General features: G+C 43.4%; 1 protein-coding gene across 9 annotated transcripts in view; it reads right to left on the bottom strand.

Annotated features, from left to right (window-relative positions):
* IQSEC1 (IQ motif and Sec7 domain ArfGEF 1) overlaps positions 1-24053 on the bottom strand; it is a 297552-nt gene that overhangs the window by 233095 nt on the left and 40404 nt on the right. For 7 of the 9 annotated variants that reach the window (XM_033071510.1, XM_033071497.1, XM_033071499.1 and 4 more), the window contains exon 2: positions 10583-10612. The exons of the other annotated variants lie outside the window; for them this stretch is intronic. In XM_033071510.1, coding sequence (XP_032927401.1) covers positions 10583-10612 — 30 coding nt within the window. The remainder of the gene's footprint in view (positions 1-10582; positions 10613-24053) is intronic. 9 annotated transcript variants of the gene reach the window in all.

Raw genomic sequence — 24053 nt, 5'->3', positions numbered from 1 at the left:
ACTGACCTGTTCTGGGTGAGAAACAGTGCCAGGATCTTTGGCCTCCAAATGATAATTAAAGAGCTCATTATGGAACTCCATTAAAGACCTCCATAAAAGCCTCAGCCTGGGAGTGAGTGGTGAGGGAGGGCAGTGCTGGGGAGGACTCAAAGGCCCCTGGTGTTTGTGTGGGAGCAGCTCCCTAGGTAATTTTGTACATGAGGAAGCTGATCTCACCCAACACTACAGGATAGGCTCTGGGATTTGGGGGGTTAGTTTAGGTTTTGTTTCAATGGTCTCATGTAAATTAGGTTTGGGGTCACTGTTAGGAGGGCACAAGGTAAAGCAGAACTCACTGAGCACAGTCTGAGAAAAGTGTTCAGGACTCAGTAGCACTAAAACTAAAAGACATCTGGGAAATCTCTGCATTCCATCACTGCCACCCAAGAGGCTGAAGGTGAGAAGGACAATCCTGTACCTCCTACATGAGGTCTCTGTCTGTCAACAATCTCTCCAAAATACAGACACAGTGAGGTAAAGAGTAACCCATGAGCTTTTCCTCTGGCCTCTCCAGCCTGCCCTGCTCATGTTGACACTGCTTCTACTACAAAATGAATTCAAATAAAAAGGAAAGAAAAATGTTAAAGCTCCCACTCTTTTTGCCTACCCAGTTCCACTAGCAAGCACATACATCTGCTGTGAAGCTGAGACAGGAAATTAGAAGAATACTCTTTTCATCAGTGTGATTAAGATACATGGAGTAACATGTATTTAAATGCCTTAAGAATTCTCAAAAGCATCTTGGAGTCCTTTAAATACTGAAGTCATTACCTATATTTAACACTGACATAAAACAGGACTGCTTCTCACTAGGACTTAAATCAACTATTTCTCATTAATCTGGATTTGAAAAAGTGACTTGACTTTCAAATAAAGGTGAATCTCCTAAATAGATTGGTTTAGACTATAAAGGGAGCTACATTTGTGTTACCAGTTTTAAGTGCTTTGCCTGGTTCTTCCTCAGCATCCCAAAGCAACCCACTCAGTATTGCCGTTGGAACTCAGAAACCTGGGATTTTTGAGCTTTCTGTGCTTTCTGGTACTGATCCCCAGTCACTGCTTTTGACCTGAGGCCTTGGAGAAGACTTCCAAATTTGAATGCTGGAGTTAGAATCACAGGTGTGTAGTTAAATAGAAGTGTGTGATTTCACATGGTGAAGGGTTTTGAACTTGGGTTTTTAGAAGATTTTTTCAGCAGTGTCAACTCACAACTAAATTATTTGTGGAGGTGCAGCACGTTTAGAGCCATGGGATTACCAGTTCCACTGCGGTGCACAGGCACAGTTCCTGAAGGACAAAGGCTTATTTACAACAGACGAAGTGCACAATCAAAGCAAGGCTCAAACACCCTCCTGTCATTTCCTTGGTTCCCCTTACTCCTTGTGGTGCTCTGAAAGGCTGCTGTCCCCTCTGAAGTGGCTCGTGTGGGGCAGGAGGTGATTGACCAGTAGTGCCTTTCCAAGCAGCTCCTTTCAAAACCAATGGCAGCAGAAGGAGATAATGACAAAAAATCAAGAGCTGTAACAGCACAGGCAGGGCAGGCTTATCTCAGTACAGTACATAATAAATGACAATGGGTGAGCTGCAATTCTCATCTTCATTACAGAGTGGAAACTTCCTCCATTTATGCATCAAAGCAGAAGGGTTATGAGAAGGCCAGAGGCTGAAATGAGTTCTTGCTGGATTTCTGATATTTGCTTGAGCACAAAGGGATTGTTTATACCCAAAACAGAATAACAGTAAGCCATCTTAATTCATGCACACAATGGGTTTACAGCACCCAGAAAAAAGGGATGTGATTGATTCAAGTTCAGGGTGCATTTTAACAAGAAATACACTCCAATCTTTACCACTTCTAAACTTTTAAACATCAAATTTACTTTGTACAATAAACAAAAATAAGTGAAGAAATTGCAAGCCTGAGGATATCCAGAGAACATTTGCTAACTGTGCTGTTGGAACACTTCAGAACATAGCTCATAATTACTTCACCACACCCAAGGCAGGTGAAATAAAACTTGACTAGGAGCAAGTTAATTCCTACTCATCTTCTACAGACTTGGTGTATGGTAAATGTACATAATATTTTGTACAGCTCTATTAATTTTAGCTCCAATCTCTACTTTTGTGTACAGATACTGCTTCTTGAATTAAAATTCAGAGGAGGAAATCTTATTCCCCTGGTACAGTTAATTATTATAAATAAATTACAGGGGTATCCCAAGTAATGTGTTTGATTTAATCAACAAAAAGTTAATGAGGCCAATTTGATGCACAAGTTAGGCAAGACTAAGCTGACAGGGATTTAAAGATCTCTTCAGCTCCTGAGACTACAGGATCAATGTGGGATTTGAGAAGAGAGGGCATCCATTACAGAGACAAGGGAAAGGCTTCATTTTCTGCTCCTCTCCTCCACAGAAGACAGCTCAGGATGGGACAAAGCAGGGAGGCAGTAAAGGTTACAGCTTCCACTCAGGAAGTTTTACTCTCAGTTTACAGCTTTCACTGGACTTTAATAGCCAGGAATCTCCAGCAAAGAAAGCCTCTCTCTTACTGCCTTTTGTCCATCTTTGAGAAGAGGCAAAAATCAACAGCTTCACTTAAAAACCCAGTTACAACAATATCGACATAATTTGAAATCAATACAATATTTGGCAGCTACAGTCACAAATACAAATGAAGCTTTAGTCTTGATTCCAAGTATTTACAATGCATTTTGTGGTAACCTGAAATTTCCTTTTAGCCTTTATGTTTTTATTAACTGTTCTCAGCTTCCCCAACACACAGTTTGCTCACTTCCATTTATTGACAACTGCATTTACTGGAACACTTCCAAAAGCATCATTAAAACAGCTCTGACAAGGAACTAGATACCTGAATCATGGTTAATTCCTAATCCAAGGACCATTCTTGAGTTATGCGGAGGCATAAAACTACAGATACAGATTAGGAAAGAAAAAAAAAATACACAGGGGTCTTGAAAGTTATCAGATGATTTTCACAGATCTGGCTTTTTTCCCACATATTTTCCTGTTGGATGGAATTAATCTAACCATGACCACCTACATAAAGCAATGAGAGCAGGAGAAAAAAAAAAACTGGGGAAGTTCTGCCTTTTATTTAAGCCATCTGTGTGCAGAACACTACAGGAAAATTGCTTTAGCTTCAAGTCCTATCTATCAATGTCTCATACATTAATTCTTTTCAAAGAAACAAATTATGTGCAAGGAAGCAGAGACTTTTTTCCACCAGTGCATGGAGGCAACTCCTCAATAGAAGTGCCTGTCTCCTGATCCCAGCAGTTTGCACATGGATTTCCAATAGCTGGTGCAGCCTTTTTTTTATATATTCTGCAGAGAAAATTATGCTGGTTAATTCTGTTCCTGAAGTCAGGTTTTATTCCTATCCTCACAGGGCTCTGTGAATAATGCTGCATCTCCATTACAAATAAACAAATAAATAGAATAACTACTTTACACCCATGAGAGAGCTTCTGACCATACCCTGTCCTTCTCTGGAACTCTGCCACAGCTACAGTAGGGATGGGTTGGGACTGAGAGATCCTTGTGGGTCCCTTCCAACTCAGGATGTTCTGTGATCCCAAGTGGCTCTGTTGGATTCACCGTGCCCCAGTTCTGTTTTCCAGGATTCAGACCCCTCAGGCAGCTGCAGGGGGCTGAAGGAGGGGAGAAATACACATTGCCCCTGCCCACAGCACAGAGCAGGGGAAAAGCCCTCAAAGAACATCACAGAGCACACAGAAAGGATAAAACACCCCACATTTTCACTTTCTTTATACTCCAATTCCAACCCCAAGACTCACCCAGCTTTTTCTGTGAATTTTAATGGAAAAGAACAAAAGCAACCCAAAGAGAATGGCAAAATAACAAAGGAAACTCAAACTACTTTATATATTCCAAGGAGCAATCCTCTGCTCCTCGAATTGAGCTGTGCACACATGTTGCTCATTAAACAGACTTATCTCACAGATAACCAGACCAGCCCCTCCAAGAGCTGGGATGGAAATGAGCTGCACTGAATTAATGTGAAACCACTCACAAAGCTTTGTCTTTCTGAGACTGCAAATTCAACAACTGCTGGCCTGTCGAGAGAATTCTCTGGAGCACAATCAGCACTGGGACCCATAAATTACAGCTGTCTATTTCCAGTGGAAATAACTGTGGACAAAATGCTTGCATATGCTGCTGTACCCACCTAGATGGCATCCAAGACTTTGTGAGGATGGATTCTACTTTTTAGAAGTCAAACTATTAATATAATGCATTGCCTGATGCAAAAACTTAATCTGGTAGAAAACAAACACCTACCTGTGTTTACACAACTCCTGCCAAAAAAACCCCCATCCCTTTTCCCCTTTAATTCACCCATTCACAATGCTCTTGGACTTCATTGAGGACTGAGTCTAAGAGAATGGTATTGAGGGGGGAAAACAGATTGAGTGCATGCAGGACATTTTGTACAAACGTGTTACAGCTGTGACAATCATTTACAACTGAAGTCATGAAACATCACAATGGGCTTGAAGATTCTCAGTAAGAAATCCAGAAAAATAAAAATCCACATGAAGCACAGAATTATGGACACCTTTTGAACACCATCAAACCACAAAACACAACCCTTCTGCTCACCAGCACTTGCAGCTTAAGCTCCCTAGGCAAGACACGGGGACTGAAATAAAGAAAACAGGTTGCCTCTATGCTTCATACTATTTCGGGGGGGGGGGCGGCAGGGGGGGAAGGATTTTTTTGACATCACAAATGTATCACCACTATTAAAGATGACATAGGAGCCGTTCTGACAATTTGATGGATGTATTACTGTCCTTTCATTCTGAAATTCAGATTAAATCATCACCATTTGAAAGCCACTGGAAGCTCCACAGCCATCTCAACCACCAGAAGCTGTTTCCATATGTTTTATTTCTGTTTGCAGCAATGAAACTAATTTAAACTAACATCAGAAGACTCATCAGATTCCACTCTACTGGAGAGGGTCAACCTGACATTTATATAAAAATCTATTTGACAAAAATTTGGGGATTTTAAAATTACTAGCAAGTGATGATTTTGCACATTCTAAGGACTGGCGATAAAACAGTAGCAGAGTCATTATGGAATGATTAAAACCAGCCAGAAAAGGCCATTTTTACATATAGATACTGAGTCATTTAGATGGCACAGCAATACATTCCAGCTTGAAAATTACCATAATTTCACTATTATAAGTCGCACCATTTTGACTAAAATTTTGGTCCAAACCCGAAGTGCAGCTTATAATCAGGTGCGGCTTATATATGGACGAAGAACAAAAAGTTGCTGTTTTCGTTTGGAGGACAGGTGTCTGCTGAGAAAGGCAGGAGCTTCTCTTTGAAATGGACAATGTAAACCCCCTCCCTCCAAACTATTATAATTTTGAAATCAAGGGGCTTTCAGGCAAAGATATGGGAATTAGGAATAACAGTTCTTTACTAGGGAAATTAAAATAGAAATACAGTACTACAAAGAAACAAACTCCAAACCCTGACAAAGTCAGAGTACAACCTGACACCCCATCAGGCAGGGTGTTGGCAGCAGTCCCATTAAATGGTGGCTGCATCCTCCTGCAGTGACAGATATGATTCAGTTGGAGCAGTGCTCCTGTAGAAGGTGCAGTTTCCCTCTAAAGGTCCAGTGGTGATGTGGAGAAATCTGGTTCTCCTCTGGAGTCCAGTGGAGAAAGGGGCTCCCTTAGTGTCCCAAAACCTCTGTTTTTATTTTGGTAAGAAATGTTGGGCTCTTTTCCCTGGCTGGAACAACTCCCAATGGGATGCAGTAATTTTATCAGTCACACAGTGGGAGTCAATGGGCATTAGCAGAAAATGACTCACTGGAGGAAGGATGGGTTGTGAAAAGATAAAGAACAATGCCCCGTCTGGTTTCAATGGATGGCCCATTAGCAGAATATCTCCCTTGGAGATAAGGATCACTGCCGCCACCCTCAACAGATGGTGATAGAATAGATACCTTTTATCATACTCTGTATTGTAATCCAAGACAGTTGCTGACACCCAGACGTGCGGCTTATAATCAGGTGCGGCTTATAGTTGTGAAATTACTGTAGTTTCCAAGTCTCTCTCTGTTTACAGTAATTTCACGAATACAAGCCGCACTGTTTTGACCAAAATTTTGCTCCCATACCGGAAATGCGGTTAATATTCAGGTGCGGCCACTATGTGAATAATTTTCTGACATTTTCAACCTTGGGAGTGCAAACCAAGTCAGTGCAAACTGCAAAGTCGAGCTCCTGCCAGTAAAACCCTGCATTTACGCGGTTGTTACAAATTGATACTCTGTTGCGCGGCGGGTGGAGCTGCTCTGTGCAGGCAGCACAGGGGGTGGGGAAGGTGGGGCAGCTCCCTCCTGCTGGCCCCGCGGCTCGGGGGAAGGCGGGGCAGCTCTCTCCGCTTGGCCCCGCGGCTCGGGGTGCTCCCGTCCCCGCGTGCCGCCGCTGCAGGAGCAGGCAGGCTACATCCCCACCTCACATCGCCGCCACAGGTGCCAGCGGGCTCTGTGCCCCGCCTGCCGCCGCAGGGCAGCACCTGGCCGGGGTGACCGAGCCCAGCGGTGGCTACGGCCGGCTCCGAGCGGTCCTGCCGAGCGGCAGCGCCGAGCTGGGCCACCCAGCCCTGTCGGCAGCCCGGAGCCCTCATGGCCCGAGCCGAGCCAGTAAACCCCGCCATCCCGCGATTCTGTTACTATTTGGCAACTTTATTGCACATGGGTCCTCGCAGTGACTTTGCTGCTGCATCCCTGCAGTTTGTCAGGGTCCCAACCAGTCCTCCCAGTCCACCCAGCACAGAACAAGGCTGATAGTCCACAATTCTCTCCTTCCCTAAAGTAAATTAGGCAATTACTTTTCCACTTAATCTAATGTGCACCTTTACAAGGAATCAGCCTTTCTGTGTGATCCTCAACAGACACAACTCCACACATCCTCTATCTATTACAGACTGGGAAAAATCACACTTTTCTTCTAATTCAGCTAAATAACTTAGCTGATGTTTTCCACATAACTAATACTTAGGCTGCTATTTTTTCTATCTTGTTTTTAAATTAACCTTCAGCTTTTTCACTCTTTCTGGGCCTATTTCATAGCTCTTCCTAGGGCACCACATATTTTTGGAAACAGCCTTGGCACCTCTCAGCTCAGGAGCCACAAAAGCCTCTCCTTTTATGCAGTTTCGTTACAACTTTCTTAATTTTGTACCTTGTTTCTCCTTTAAAAGCACACAACTAGGAAGGAGCAACTGAAAGAAAGGAAGACCCTAAAGCTTTTGTTTCTGGGCAGGTTTCAGAGGTTTGCTCACCAGAGCTGCTACCTCAACCCCTCTGCACCTCACACTCTACTCAAATCCTCCACTCTGGTGATTTTTAAACACACAAGGCCTGTGCAGAGGAAAGAGGAATATCTACTACTAAACGCTGAGATCATCTTAACAAACTTTGATAGGATATACTGCACACAGACATCTTCATCTTGGCTGCCACATCACACCACTAAATATCAAAATGCCTTGTAAAACAAATTGCATTTTCTCCTGTGTGAACAAAGACAGCTAATTAAACCAGCCCATCACATTGACAGCTCCAGATTGTATGTGTGCATTACACCTCAGAATCCAAAGTGTTCAAAGCAATCTACCCATTTTAATAGATTTAGCAAATACCTTGGTTTGGAAATTGTGGCATTCACCAAAGTGAGTTTATTACAGTACAACTGTGTTATAAGCAGAAAAATTTTAAGGGCTTTTACAACAGGATAATTAATGACTTTTTGTCACAATGAGAAAACCAAATTAAACAAATAAAGTCAAGCTGATTTTTGGTTGTTTTAATGTATTATTTGGAATCATTTTGCTTTGCTATGTCAACCTTGTCTCTGCACAGATTCTGTGTTTTTTTGCAATTCACAGCACTATAAAACATCTTGTGGATGCAATTTCCTTGTTACAAGCAGTTATAAAGCTACTGAAAACAAATCCACCAGGGCAATATCCTTTGCAACTGAGCAAGAGTGTAAAATTCCAGGGCATCACTGGTACTGGATATTCCATTCCAGCATGAAAAGCACCAGCTGTTCCAAAGCAATCTCTGGATCAGGAGTCTGATTACACTCACCCAGCTGCAAGAGACCAACATCTCTGGCTGCATCTCAGTTTATCTGGAGTGATCCTTTCATCATCAGTGTCAATGGCTGGGACTCAATCAATGCTAACCAATACTTTCATTTACTGACCACAAACACAAGCCCTTCTAACTTCCCTCCACCTGGTGTCTGTCCAGTTAACACTGAGACAGGACATTTTATCCCTGCCTTTTCACCTGCTTGTGGCTCCTCACGCCCCTCGATTTCATGGAACCATCTGGCTGGCTAGCATTTGGATTTGCTGCTACTTTGCTGAGACGTCTGTGAGCAGAACAATGATCTCTTCAGAGATTAAGTACTGTTCCCCAACTGCCCTGATCATTTCATTTGAGATAATTACATTTCATCTTCATTTGCCAGAAAGAAAGGAAAACACTAGGAAACAAATTAGCTACAACAAAGATGCTGCCTAAACATCCACAGAGCTTAGAAAGCTTTTGCCCAAGACAAGACTACAGCTGACCAGGATGTTGTGCAGGCAGAAACACAAAAGCACATCCTCAGTGACATTTCACCTCAGAGAAAATGCAGTTTAAGAGGGAGGACAGCAAATTTATACTGAAAAAGCATTTCAGTAGTGTGGCTCTGCCTCCTGCTTGATTGCCGTCAGCCTAGTTAAAATCAGGTTGTCAGAGAAGTCTGGAGCTGTCTTGGAGTAGCTCAAGCTTACACTGAATAACAAAAGTAATTCCTTGAATAGCCTCCGACCAAGCTGGAATCAGCACCCCAGGGCTCAGCCTGGCAGCCCACAGATCTCTGTAGGAACAGAGTGCTGATTCCCCGCCACCACTGGACACAGCTGGAATGTGGCACTGCCAGGTCCCAAAGGGGCACCAAGCTCCAGCAGAGCCTTCCTCTGAGGTAAGAATGGCTCTAGCCAGACAACTTCCTTCCATCAGTGCCTTACCCTGTCAGTAACACACCCTGAGTGAAATATCGCAGTGCATGAAGCACCAAACCAGAGCTGAAGTCAGCAGCTTCCAGCTGTGCCTGTGCACTGCCTAAACCAAAAAAGTCCTGCAAGAGTGGACCTCCACTCCCACCAGATGCATCCAGGGATGCCACACACACACATCCATGAGAGCAGCCAAATCCCACAGGAGGCCCAGGGACAAATAAGAGTGATCACTGAGGCTGAACCATGACCACACGGCTGGAAATCACACACCAGGGGCATAACTTTCATTTGTAAAAGCCAACCAGCAATAGTCCTCCTACAGCTTGCCAGCACACTGGCAACTCTGCTGGGAGCTAAGATTCCAAAGAATTGAGGTAGTGATGCCCAGTCATCCACTGCAGCCTTGGGATTTGATCCAGTTCAGTGGTTGTGCATTAGACATATTTCCCAACTCACCCTGCACAGCCTCGAGCTCAGCTCCACGTCACAGGGATCCTGACCTCTGTCCTAAGACAAAAGCCTTTCAGAGGACCTTTAATCCCTCCCTCCAGATTTCTAGTTTTCTAATATCTGACTGTTCTGCAACTCGCCTGTTCTTGGGGATAGTCTGCACACCTGTGGGTAAGGGAAGGTCCCGCCTTTGCCTTGGGGTTTTACAATAAACAAACACGATGCCTTAAGATACAAATGGTATCTGACAGCCCCCAAAATACACTGTGGGGTATTAAGGTGAAGCCAGTCAATATTATGAACCTTGTTATCACTGATCAATAGTCATGCTGCTGGAGAATCAAGGCATCTGCTTAATGGCAATGCTCTAATGAATATGGAACACTTTCAGATCCAAAGATAGAATTTTCACATCTCAGTCCTGTTGAGAGCACTTTTACAAGCTCTAAAAGCTTGACTCAGCCATGTTTGCAGAGAGTTAGGAATAAAAACCACCCCTGAATATAAAACACCAAGTGAGTAAGCTGGAAGTCAAGTATCTGATAATTACATGAAATTCTGCACATTATCTGAACCTTCCAAGTGCATAATGAGCATTGTAATAATGAGTCGATGAAGACTCTCCCTGACAGGTGAAGGAGACTGCTAAGAAAGCCAGAACAAGTCCATGAACTTCCCCCCAATACAGATGCTGCCCCAAAACTGGCACACAGCTTCCCCAGGACACAGGATTGTGGAGCAGGAACTCTGATTGGGAGCACCAGGAACTAACTCTAAATCCTTTGTAACAATCCAAACTAATCCCTCACTCTCAAACTACACTGGAGATAGACCAATTCAGTAACTTATCCAAGGGAGAAGAACCTTTACTCAAAACACCAATGGCATGTTAAGCACAACCAATAATGCCCACATTTTAAAAAAATCTATTTAATGCTTTTAAATAAAATATTTTCTTAGACCAAACACATCAAGATGATGTACACATACCTGAGGCTTCTTGAGCTGTCACCTTCAGACCTGTAAAGTAATACACAAATACTTAGGACACAGTTATTTTCAGCATTTAAAATTCAAAAGCCATGCACCTTATCAAGCATTCTCTCCCTCTGTACTTCAGTGAGTGCCTCTAGGGCTTGTTGTACTTTTTCTGCTAATAAGACACATAGAAAAGAAACACATCTACTTAGGCTTCAAGGAAATCTATTAGAAGTTAAAACCCAGTTAACAGCTGAAGTCAATAATTGCAATATCTAAACAGGCCCTCTGAACTCTCAATAAAGATCTTCCTCAAGCATGCACAGAGATTTATTTTCCATCCTTACAAGTGTAAAGCAACACTGACACTATTCTAGAAGCAGATTATTTTGTACATTTTAATTTTTTGTCTTCATCTCTTCTTTACAATTTATCTGAAAATGCCACAGGCAAATTGGTCAACACTCTTCTTTGTCAGACACTCAGAAAGGGCCAAGGTTGGCAAATAAAGGCAATTTAACATCTTTGAAACCTCAAGCTTTTCTGAATTTCAGAGATGTTCAAAAAGGAGGGATAAGATGTAGTAAGTTACTGAGGGGCAGGTTTATGAGATAATTTCATCAGTCAAACTTGGAACAAAGCCTCTCCTCATTCCCCAATATTTTTTAAGCAAAGAAACTTAATTCCAGATCACTCACACTGAAAAGGATTTCATCTCCAAGGAGAAATTAGACCACAATATTCAAATTTCATGACCAAACAAAAATCCAGAAGAAAACATAGAACCATTTGCCCCATTCCTTTCCTCTTTCACTCCCAAAGCTGCCTCCTCAAAGAGAAGGGGAGCTCTTTAGGAACTGAAGGAAAGGTACAGACACAATTATTTAACAGACACAGCAACTTCAAAGCAGTTTTCTCAACAGGGACATCCCACAAAGCTGAGCTCAGCCTGCACTCCCAAGAATAATGAAAGAACTACTGAAGCCAGTGTTTAATCCCACACTCAGCTCTCAGCAAATTCCACCTGGCAGAGCACACACCTTACACTGGGAAAGATGTTCCTGTAACTGCTTGTGCTTTCGAGTTCTCAAATACAGGAGACAACTGCCTCGTTAATGTCTTCATTTCCTGCCTCTCCTCTGGGCTGGGATAACAAACTCATCCAACAGGGAAAACTGAAGTGGCCCCAGCCACCCCAAACCACCATTCCTTCACCACATCCCTCCTCTCACTAGAATTCACAAAGTATTTTCAGTGGGTGAGTGTGATCTCCAGCTGATCACCCCCCAACCCTGCACAGCAAACAGGCAAAGGGGGCCCACCAACCCTTCTTTATTTTAGGATTGCCAGAAAAGTTGGGAAATTTTGCAGCTGCTAGATTTCCATTTTCAAGGGTAAGATTTACTAGAGTAAATTCTGAAGAGCTGTTCAGAGCTGGACAGTTCTGCTCAGGGAATGAGTAATTGATGAGCAGGGCTGAAAGAACACAGCACTGAAAGAATCCAGTGCTTGTAGTTTTAGACTACATTCGATTTTCTTTGAGCATTCTTTAAAAGGCAGCATTGGGAATCGATATTTAATGTTTCTGCTCACATGGGAAGCATGTGCAGGGCTCTGGGTTAGTTTTTTTCCTTTAGACCCAGACAAAAGAAATGATACTGGCACTGCTGAGACAAGGAGAAAGGTGAAAAGGCTTCTGGCAGTATCTTGCATTATTTATTTCAAAGTAGATCTTAGAGGGTGGGGGAAATGCCCACAATATATAGAATATCTTCTGTGGTGTAGTACTTGGTACAACACAGATTCCATTTAGATACCTGAGTTGTATCACTTATGAGATAAATGTCAGGCAACATCCTCCAAGATTTTTCCTCTCAGCCCTGGATGGTTTCCAAGATTTCCTTTTGAGTAGAACTAAATATTAAAATATTACACTCCTATTGAAGTACAAGTTTGTCTTCTTCCTGACCCCAGGAATTTCACTTTCAGTAGGAAACACAGTGAAACATCCTTTTTGAGACTGTTATAGCCAAGAGAAGAAATTATTTTCCTACCAGTAGTAATTACTGCAATTTCATTGCAAGCAAAGGGCAGGAGGAACAGGTATCATCATAACAAACCTTGAACCAATAACCAATTGTAAAAAAAAAAAAACAAAAACCCCCCAATACTTGAGATTTACAGGACTGACCATTAAAATCCTGAATGATTTTTGAGTTTAACCAAGTACTGCCATCACCACCTGCCAGTCCCTATCCAAAACATGGATATTTCACAAAAGAGCTACACTCATGCTACCAAAATTACTTTTGTCACCACTGTCCTCCTATAAAAACCCCATGCAGAACAACAAACCATCTATCTTGGGGTCCAGTTGCTGACTTGGTTGGCAATTTTCCAACACACCATCTTTGGTGGGAGGTGTCAGCTCCTAAAAACTGGAACCCATTTACAGGAATAACAGATTTCAAAGAAAATGTTGGGAAAAGCACAAGAGGGAAAAGCCCTTCAGACTGGGAATGTGAGAGGTTCCCATTCCCAGGTCTCCTGTTCACTGAGGTGACAGCAGGACCTCAAAACCCCAGCAGCAGCAGAGCTCCTTCAGTGGCTTTTCCTCACTCCAAAGATTTTTGCCAGTAGGAAATGTTCAATTCTCATTACTCCTCCCAAGAGCCACAATGAATAAGCTGAAAGTCCTGTGGCATCTGATTTGTTGTTTATACCTAAAACTGCACTTAAAAGTGGAACAGCACAAGGTCTGGGATTCATGTTCAGAGGTGCAAAATGTCATACAAAACCAGCAGTGAAACCCTTCTGTAAGAACCCACAAGTGGACTTTAAAGGGCTTTAAATAGTTCACAGAGCCACCCCTGTGGCAGTAATCCCACTCAAATCTCACCCCCTTGGAGCTGTCACTTCCATCAGAATAAAAATAACTGGGGAAAAGCAAAGGTTTCTAACAGCATGTTAAGCATACACTGAACGATCAGACTCCATCTGAAATGTGTCTTCTCACAAGTCACAAGAACTGATGTGACTGAAGGACACTCAAGAGTATACAGTAGCCATGTATTAAAGAGCATTCTAATTCAATTTTTTACAAAAGGAGGAGATCAAACCAAATCTTTACACAGCAATGCAAGGATCAATGCATCTGATTAATCCTTGCTCTGAGCACAGAATGTGCCTCAAAACCAAAACTGCACCCGGCACAGATTGTTCCTTCGTAGTGTATTAAATCTTTCAGCAGCTGTAATGTAGAGGAACAGATTACCTTCAAGGCAGAGAGCTTCAGAGAGAATTCATTGATGGCTACAGAAATTATACTTCCTGTATGAGGAGCAGGGAATAGTGTGGGGTTCCTGTAGGTGAATGTTCTGAGCAGCTTTTCAAACGGAGGCAGATGTTGCCAGGAAATGTCCAACACCATCTAAATGCTATTAGAGCTTTCCAGGATTTTTATTTGAGCCTGCTGGGTATGAATGATATTCCTTGCCCCTGTGGATTCCAGCACATGTGCAAAGCTGTGCCAAGGCAAGCAACGCCCTCCTGGGAAGAGCAGCCTCAGGAATGGGGTGGAGTTGGAATAAAACTTCCCCCGCTCAGACACACTGTCGTGCCCTCATAGCCATGCTTAAAGGTCTGGATCAGTACCAGAGCACTGCCAGCAATGTATAAACTGGGAATTATTTGAGTTGGAAGGGACTTTAAAGCCCATCTCATTTCATCTCTCCCCAGACCAGGCTACTCTCAGCCCATCCCACCCAGTCTACATTCCAACAGACATAGGCAGTGGAGATTCTCCTTCCCCAAAACTGGGGTGGCTAGCAAGGCTCTGTGTGTTAGGTGGGGTCAAAAGACTCTACTGGGTTGAAGACTCAAAACAAGTAGTAAAAAGCCTACTAATAACTGCTCAGTCAGTAGCATTTTAACAAGGGGAGTTCCAGGATGAGAAAAGTGATGAATTTCACCACTAACTAAGCCCCTTAAGCAAGACTCTGTCATTATGCACAACAGGGTGAACACCTTTATATCAATACAATTAAACAAACTCACCACAGCCTCCCATGAAATTCCAACTAAGCTATAATGGTACCAGCCTCACACTAAGGTCCCAGGACTCTTGGCAACTTCAAGATACAAAAAAACCCCTGTATCTCTGATCATATTCCATGTTTTTAAACACTGATTTGATGTCATGATGAATGTCTTGAAAGCCTTCTGGTTCACTTGTCTCAGTGTTCCACACACTTCAGCTCACTGGGCACCCATCCACTGCTCCCACCCTCCAAAAAAGCCATAAATACATTCTGAGTGCAGAGAGCACCAAGAGTTTAGATGTGATCTCCTACCACCAAGCTGAAAAAGAAGTTTCAACCAAGCCCCAACCAAGATTTAAAAGTCATATCAGCAGTACATACAAGCTAAATTTGGGTTGCTACTTGGACCATGATCTTGTGGCAGCTTGAGCATGAAAGGACAGCACCTCCCACATGGAATGGCATCATGCAGACAAGTTAATGTGAGCTAAACCTATGAATCACCCACTACAAAATCCAAGGTCACTTATGTAAGAAACATTTTCAGGCACCATTTTGAAACAAAAGGCAGATGGGATGTGCCCAGTCCCTGTTGTGTGCTGTGAATAACCATCAGATACTGCTGGAAGGGCTTCCCCCAAAACCAGACAATTCCCAGGTATGGCCACTCTCACCAGGAACACCAACACGGGGCAAGGAGCTCTGTGTTAAAGCACAACACAAGACTGGCTGCTTTAAAAGAATCTGTTTGCTAAATTAACTAGATTTTAGACCTACAACCACCAATTAACCATGTTCAATGAGACAGCACAGTATTTCACCCAGACCATCCTTTTTGTCCCTGTTTTCTCCAATTCCCATTAAAGAAACTGACTTTTTAGCCATTTTAATTCTCAGTTAATATTGCAAATGCCCCTTTTCAATATAGATTTACTCTATGCCGATTGTGTGCTATTTGTGCAGAGCACCTCCAGCCTCAGTAGAATCCTCCCATCCCAGCCCTGGGAATGCACTGCTTGTGTGGCAGTGACCACCAAAAGCTCTTTAGTCCTTACAAAGCTGTTACACATGGACTATGGTGAGAAAATAGACTTTAAAACAAAACAGAACAAAACCTTTAAAGTGAACTCTAACCGTGAGCCTGGACAGGAACACTGAAAAGAGCCACTTCCATGGATCCCACTTCTGTCATGGCAAGCCCAAGCAGACAAGTCTCAGCCCATGAGAGGCAGCACACTTACCTCCCACAGATAACTCCAGCCTGGCCATCTGGACTATCCTGAGCCCTAGGGAGAACGGCTTTAGTGGGGAGGCTGGTCTGGATGACCTCTAGTGGTCTCTTCCAACTTGAACCGTCCTGTGATCCTATGATAAATACCACGGAAATGCAGCTCCTGGCATATGGTTTCCATAACAAGCTTGCTATATCCATTCCTGGACTTCTTACAGCCACTACTGTCCAAGAAATGTCCCTTCCAAACTCTGAGAGCTCTCAGAGGAGGGATTTGCAGGAGTCCAGCCTGATGTCCCAGCCCAGGCACCGCTCTATGCCATATGCTCTGAGCTCGGGTGGAGCACAGCCCTCCCCACGCTCACCTTCTTCAGCCATCACGGGCTTTTGAGTAACCTGGGCTCTCTTGATGCCTGAAAATAGTTTGGAGCAGCAGCCAGGCTCCAAAGCAGGCAGCCTGTGCTTCCCATCCAGGCTGTTGGGACCATCTGTGCACTGAGGAGTGGGAGCAGCCTCCCCCAGCAGGGTGCACGGCACAAGGTGCTGCCTCCAGCCCCACCTGGGCAGCCTGGAGCTGCCTCCAGAGCAGTCATCACAACAGCTGAACACAGGGGAAGTCAACATCCAAGTGCTGCTGCTGGTACCAGACCAGAGGAATGCTGCCAGCCCTGTGACCCAGGCAGGGATGTGCACACCTGGGGCAGCCCAAAGCAGCTCTGCTCCAAACATAGACAAGCTGAGATATTTTGCTTGTGTCAGAGTGTTTGGTGTCACCTCTGGAAGGTGGAGCAGAGCCAGCAGCTGCTCTGCCCCGTGCCACAACACTGTCACTGATTCTGGCCAGTTCTACCCTGCTCTGTCCTGAACACAATCTCTTCACATGCACTGAGAAGAACAGAAAATGGGATTGTGAGCAGTGGGATTCCCTCCATCCCATTGATTCCAGGGGATGGGAACACAGTCAGGTAGAACACACAGGAGGAAGCTTTGCTCCCCAAGGCCCTCCCTCCACTTCCCCTCCTGCAGCAGGTGAGGAGTTTGGGATGTGCAGGGTCTGGAGAAGTGCAAGGCTCCAGGATAACACAGCCCTGCAGCCTGCCTGCCTCTCACCATCTCCTGCCTCACCAGATGAAGCCATTAGGCTGCACAGAGCAGCCAACTGATGATCTAAGTAAGAGCACTGCCAAAGAGCCATATGGAAGGGAAGCAAATATTTCGCTTCAACAAGCGAGGGATGATCTTAAAGTCAGCACCAGAACGAAGACTTGAATCTCAAGTGGTAAAATATGAGTAAAATGTCATTGGTTCATGAGGTCTCAAAACCATTTTACTTATTTTCTTTGTTCCCTCCCCTACAATTGTTTATAATTTGCAACAGCTTTTAAGAAAAAAATCCAGAAAACTGACAGGCTGCCTCCGTTCTATTTGAAAAACACCTCATTCTTATTATATTTATCATTTTACAAATGAGTCAATTCCTTACTTTCCCCTGCAGCTGAAATTTTCCAATCCAGTTATTTCTGCACCCTTGACCTGCAGCCTTGTCTGTCCCTACCTCAGTTCAGGGACGAGCAACTTCACAACCAAAATTCCTTTAGATGTGTCTTTCCAGCTCAGTTCATTAACTGAGGTGTGGAGTAGGTTTTTAACAGCTGAGGGAGAGAACTGCAGTTTAACTCCTGAAGTACTGAAGAGCTGCACAGCAAATTTTTAATATCTAAGAGCACATCAGAAATCTCTCTCCAACATTCCTGTCACCACCTATTTTCTGCAGGAAGACAAGGCAGTATTAAGCAGCATTAGCCTGTGGCAATCACCTGGATTGAATGTGGAATACTGAATACAGAAGGCATTATTTCAGCTTAAATTAAGGGTGAACAGAAGTGGAAAGCCACAGGGCAGGATTATTTCAGATCTCTTACCACTTCCAGGTAAGACCTTCCAAAGAAAAAAAAAATCTCTCTAGAACTGGAGTTTAAAAGAAATAGCTCATCCTTTTATCTTACATTCAAAAAAGTGATGCTGTAAGTGTGGTTTTTGAACAATCATGGCTCTAATTATGGTGCCTTTTAGAAATCCTTCCTGCCTCCAACAGCAGCTAAATGGTTCTCAGACTATGAAGATACTCACAGCAGAACACTTTATCATCAATTCAACCTCTCAACATGCAATCATCAGCCATAAACATTTAGAAAATTACTGAATCAAGTTTAATCTTTCATTTGTATTGAGTATTTCTATGTTCCCTAATAAAATCCTCTGCCTGCAGAGGGTTGTTGTCAAATTATACTTCGGACATACGTGGGATCAGAGAGCTGAAGGCCAAGAGCCTTCAACAAGAATGGGACATTTTCTGCACGTGAAACTTATGTCCTTAATCCTCAGGCTTCGGAGACCATCACAGCTCTCTCCTTATCTTTCATCTAAGACAAGATCTGTGTTTATTCCATAAGGAGAAAGAACAAACAATGACACTGATGGGGACAGCTCCACCCCAGGAACTCATCCACTGACCCAACAATAATTACAAAACCCAGTCCTGGAAACCTCCCTATGCAATTTAAACTGAGGCACTTCATGGATGAAATTTTCAGGGTAAACTAGACCCAAGTCCTATTTCCAGAGGCATCTGCTTGTTAAAAACCACACACAGACTGTGAGAAGTTTGAGTGATCTGCCATTAAAACAGCAAACATATTTTTTAGAAAAAATTGACATTTCTAGAGAGAAAACTGAATTGAACACAAAGATGTAAGAAAAGTATTAGAGCCTCAACAAACTCAACCTGTGGAGTAACCTCACAGCCTGCACTGGCAGTGCTCAGGATGGTGCCAAACATGAATAAAACCTGAAACATTTGGAGTCATAAAATCTGTTCTCAGTGGACTTGCTGTGACCTGTCCCCACTCAGGACAGGAGCTGCTGGACCCCACAGATCATTTCTGACACATCACAGAATCCCAGAATGTGAGTGTGGGTAGGACAAGATTTTTAAAGCCCATCCAGTGCCACCCCTGCCATGGGCAGGGACACCTTCCCCTGTCCCAGGCTGCTCCAAGCCCCAACGTCCAACCTGGCCTTGGGCACTGCCAGGGATCCAGGGGCAGCCACAGCTGCTCTGGGCACCCTGTGCCAGGGCCTGCCTACTCTTGCAGGGAACAATTCCTTCTTAAAGGATGTTTAAGTCCAATACTTTTGATGATTGTGTTCATCTGCCCCTGGAGAAAACCCGAGCCACTCGGGGATTCCAAATGCCACCGGAGTTCTGCTGCCATTGATGTAACCCTCTCCTCCAGTTAAGACTAAGTTAGAAAACCTGAAAAGTGTGTATTATACTGCTTTAACTCACCTGACAGACTGCATAAAGAATGGGATTTAAGTCTTCAATTTGTTTTATTTCAACTCTCAGTTAAAACTGCAAAAACACTGTAATTTGTAACTATTAAGTCTGCATGCAGAAGCTACAAAAACACCCAGATAATCCCATAGTCAGGATTCTTGGCCACTCTCTGGATGCCTGGAGGTCTCAGTTTCAATTATAATGGCTGTACTTACAGCTAATGGTTTTCTTGCTATTAGTCAGCTTCCATCTGTCCCACAACCTGCAGTGGTTACTGGAACAGCCACCCTCACAGAAAATGTCCTTCCTTTGAGAATCTGGAGGTTACAGGTTTTTGAAATTACGTTGGCATTGAATGGAGCAACACAGCCCAGTTCTTCACTTCAGAAAAATGCCTTTGAAGGGTTTTGGTGGGGGTTTTTTTGTTTGCTTTGTTTGATTTTTGGGATTTGTTCAGTGAGGTGTTTTGATTATTTTTTTAGGGGGCTGCATGGGGAGAGGCAGTGTTTAACATGGTTTGTGGAGGGGCTTTTTTCCTTTCTTAAAATCAGTCCCCAAACACAAGCTTCAGTACTATCACTACTTTCAGGGAGAGTTTTAACCACTAATCCATTCAGCTTTTAGAAGCTTTACTTCAAATACCTTCTTTATCCCCCATAAGTGTTACTCAAACACTCCCTGAGAAATCTCTGCACCATCAGATCTACCAATTCAGAGTTTGGCATTTTCAACTGCCTCTTGACACAATTGCCACATCTTATTTTTGTCCTTTAGGTCAAAGCACTCTCCAGTTGCTTACACTGACCTGGACACAACCAATGAGTCCTCAGAGGTTTTGCTGCTGAATGAGGATTTTTGGTGTTTGTTATTTGTTTAGTTTTTTTTTTAATCCTCAGAGGATTGCAAAAAATACATTTTGTCTCACTGCTCACAGTAATGTATTTCACTTTTGTTTTTTGGTGGCATTACAACCTTAAGTGAAAGCAGATCCTGCCCACCTCCATTTACCACTAGCAAGATAACATTCACAGTTCTGTACCTTTTAGGTGAGTTGTCTCTGCTCAAAACCACGTCACAACTTTTACATCTCTCCAATTAAAAATAAAGCAAAACACTAGGTTCCCCAGGATGGCTGCTACGGGGTGGCAGTGTCCAAGGCCAGGTTGGACACTGGGGTTTGGAGCAGCCTGGGACAGTGGAAGGTGTCCCGGCCATGGCAGGGGTAGCACTGGATGGACTTTGAGGTCCTTCCAACCCAAACCAGTCCGGGATTCTGTGGTTTCATTAAGCATTGTCTCATCAAGCTGATTCACTGCATTTTGGCCCATCTGCTCCACCACAGCTAAAACAGCCTGAGAGGATCCAGGCCATGGTGCCCACTAAGGAGTGGCTTGCATCCTTGTTTGCTGCCCTGGCACAGCACGCCCAGGGCAGGGAACACGGAGCTGTCACTTTGTTCAGGAACTTTTCCACACATCCCTCAGAGAGAGAGCTGCAGAAGCCCAGTTCCTACAGCAAGTCAGGCTATTCCCACAGCGACCTTCTCAGAATTATTTTTACTGCCAAGACATTTTGTCTCAGCATTTCCCCTTCTTACAAGAAGCATTTGTTCATTCCAGAGCTCTGCAGCTCCAGGACATCCAAACCCCAGTATATCACAACTGGAGATATCACAGCTGATGTTATTTGTCCTCCTCATTATCTTCCTTCACCTCCTCCTGTCCTTGAGCTGAAATAATGTGAACATTCTCACTGCTCCCTGCCAGAAATTCCAGGTGACACTGCTGAACTTTTCCAAGCTCACTGCAGCTCGTGCAGCCCCCTTCCTTCTGATTTATGGACACACACTCAAGGACCCTGGATTTCCAGCCCCAAGGATTAACAATTCCCCTGCTCCACTTTTTAGGCTCTTTTTGCTCTGTACTACTCTGCCCCATTAGCATAAAACAGGGCCTGCTGTTCACACTGCAAACTGATACCTATTCTTTGTTAAGAGCACACTTGAACACATGAAGAAGGTCTCACTGGAAATAAAACAAGGGTGGGAGAGAAAAAACAGGTGAAGAACCAACCTCAGCCATCTAACAGCAGGTTTTAGCCACATTCAAAGGGAGCACTCAGCTGGCTTTGTGCCTTCTGTTCAAAACAACACAATGTGTGTTTATTTGGCTGTTGTCAAAGAAGTCTATAAACAAATGAATTTATTTTTAGCTGTGCTTGAGCTGCCAGCGAAATTCAAACAACACCCAATGAGTGGTACTGGCACAAGCAAATGAAGTGATGACAACATTTATCTGGCACTCAATATATTAATTGCTTAAGTAGGCTTTGCCTTCTCAGGGTTCAGCACTTGCAGTGTGCATGAAATGCAATACCTTCAACTCTGGAAACCAACACGAGTTTATATTCAATAGGTGCAGAGTTGGGGGAAGAGCATCCATTTGGATGCTCATCCATCAGGAGCCTGTTTTTATAGTAGTCTGACATTACAAAAGCAGTAACATTCCACTCATGGAAACAGCTGAGCTCAAAGATCAAACACTGATGATACTCCAGAGGCTTCTTTACATAGATATTGAAATTTAAGATTCCTTTTCCTTTTACAATAAATCAAGTGTCCCCACCTGAACAGTCACTTTAGTTTGTGATTTTGATGGATCACTGCTACCTGGAGCAATGAGCTCCCAAACAAATCTCTCCCCATGGTAGGCAGCTCTCATGAATAATGACCCCAGAGCCCCAGGCTGGATCTGGCAAAGCCAGCACTGGATCCCTGCTGACCAGAGACCAAGGACAGCAGAGCTGACAGGACAAGCACATCATGCTTGGAAATACTCTGTGCTTGCAAGCTGCACGAAGTTTGTGCTATACAAACTGCTCAGAGACACCCCTGCAGCGCCTTCAGGACAATTCCTTCCTCAGGCCAGCACCAGCTCCTCAGGGCTTCACAAACATCAGGCAGCCAGCTCCTGAGCAGAGGGTGGGCAGTGAGGAGGTGGCAGAGGACAGGATATTCCTGTGTGTTGGTAGCCTGTCCTGCTCATCATAAGCATGTAAAAGTTCAGCCACCATCAAGAGGTGCAATTCCTACACAAAACCAGCAATTTTAACTTAAACCTCACTGCTGTTCTTGCTCACGACAGCAGCAAGGACGTGGTGATTCCCATGGCAACACCAGCACAGAATGTTCCAGTTCTGCTGGAAGCACTTGGTCTTTCCTGGGGCAACCAGAGCTTTTTCTGCTGCATCCTCATTGTTACAATTATTCGGGCTGTACTGAGGCGTTAGGAACCTGCCCATTAGTGGTGGTTTGGAGTTTTTAAACCTGAAACAGAAACGCATATGTTTGGGATATTATACATGGATATTTCCATGTGGAAGCATTGAACCTGCCCATCTCCTCTCTTGGTAATAGTGGATGGTTAAAAGGCAGTTACTGGATGAAATTAGTCCCTGTTTTAGGTTCTAAGAGAATAAAGATTGGCTGTAAATTGAATAAACTGACACCATTACAGATACATTAAATTCCTCAGACAATACCCAGTTTTCAATAATTCAGACTAAGACAAAGAGGAGACTCCACTAAAAATTTTATGAAGTAATATGGTATAAAAACATTTGCAGAGTGGGAAGATTTGTCTCCACTTTTTCACTCACAGCCAAACTTTCTAACACAGGTTGATTATATCATTCCACTGAATGTAACTCTAAGCTGGGAAAATTACACTGACATCACTACTAACTGCTGGAGAAAATTACAGAAATGCTGAAGCACTGTAGCAGTTTTATCCTGATTTCTCAAATGATGACAGCAACTTGAAAAGCCAAGAAAAACAGCAGAAAGCTTCATCTGAACAACCCTCAAGGTAAGATTTCATTACAGAAAAATCTGCCCCATTTTACAGGTCACATTTACCCACAGTTCAGTCTCTGGGAGAAGAGACCAGCAGGTATTCACTGAAACTGGGATTTTTAAATGGACTGATGGAGCCCTGAGAAAGTGGTTCCTGAGCTGGGCTTATGTTTAGTGACTCCACTTCAAATCTGTACAGAGATGAGAACATTCCCACAGAAGCTTATGAAAAAAACATTGGTGGATTTTCAAATATGTCCCAATGACTTCAGTAGAGATATTCTATTCCTTAACACCCCCTTTACAAAGTTTTAGCACTTCAAAAGCAATTCCAAGTTATTCCAACGCCAATTCAGTTCCAAGAATCTCCATCACGACTTTCTACACCTGCTTCCAACACTTGTTCCAAGTATTTACAGCAAATGGAAAGGCTGGGGTAGGTTTCTGTAAACAACTGAAAGAGCAGGATGCACTCCCTTGTCACTTGCACAGAATGGGAATGGCACAGTTTGAGAGCTTGTCTTCCCTGCTCTTTATGAAACATGCCTTGTCACACACACCTACAATATTATTAAGTCAGATTATTTCATTCTTGACATTTAAACTTAAAAATTAAGCTTGTAAAAGATTTGAAATGCTTTTGTTTGTGCCTCATAAGTTAATTCAGACCTGCAGGTGATGGCTGAGGATGTGTGAGGAGATGAGTGCACTGCCTTCACATCCTCTGATAAGATCATTCACAGGCAAGTAACTCCCTGAAATTCCCACAGCCCATTAAAGACAAGGCATAATTTCCTTATCAAGGTATGAACACGTCATTACACTGATGTTTGTTATCGTTCCTGCTTTCATTGCAGTGTGCACAAATGAATCCCCACACAGAGCAATGTTAAATTCTAACATACAATAGTGCTTAACTGCCTTTACCCTGAAGAGAAAGCAGCAAAGGTGACTACATTCATCACTGTTTGTCAGGCGGTCAATAACACTATAGAATTCATTTTAAAGAAAGAGACAAG

This window comes from Catharus ustulatus, chromosome 13 (assembly GCF_009819885.2).
Source record: "Catharus ustulatus isolate bCatUst1 chromosome 13, bCatUst1.pri.v2, whole genome shotgun sequence".
NCBI classification, from domain to species: Eukaryota; Metazoa; Chordata; class Aves; order Passeriformes; family Turdidae; genus Catharus; species Catharus ustulatus.
This window is presented reverse-complemented; position numbering and strand designations above follow the sequence as displayed.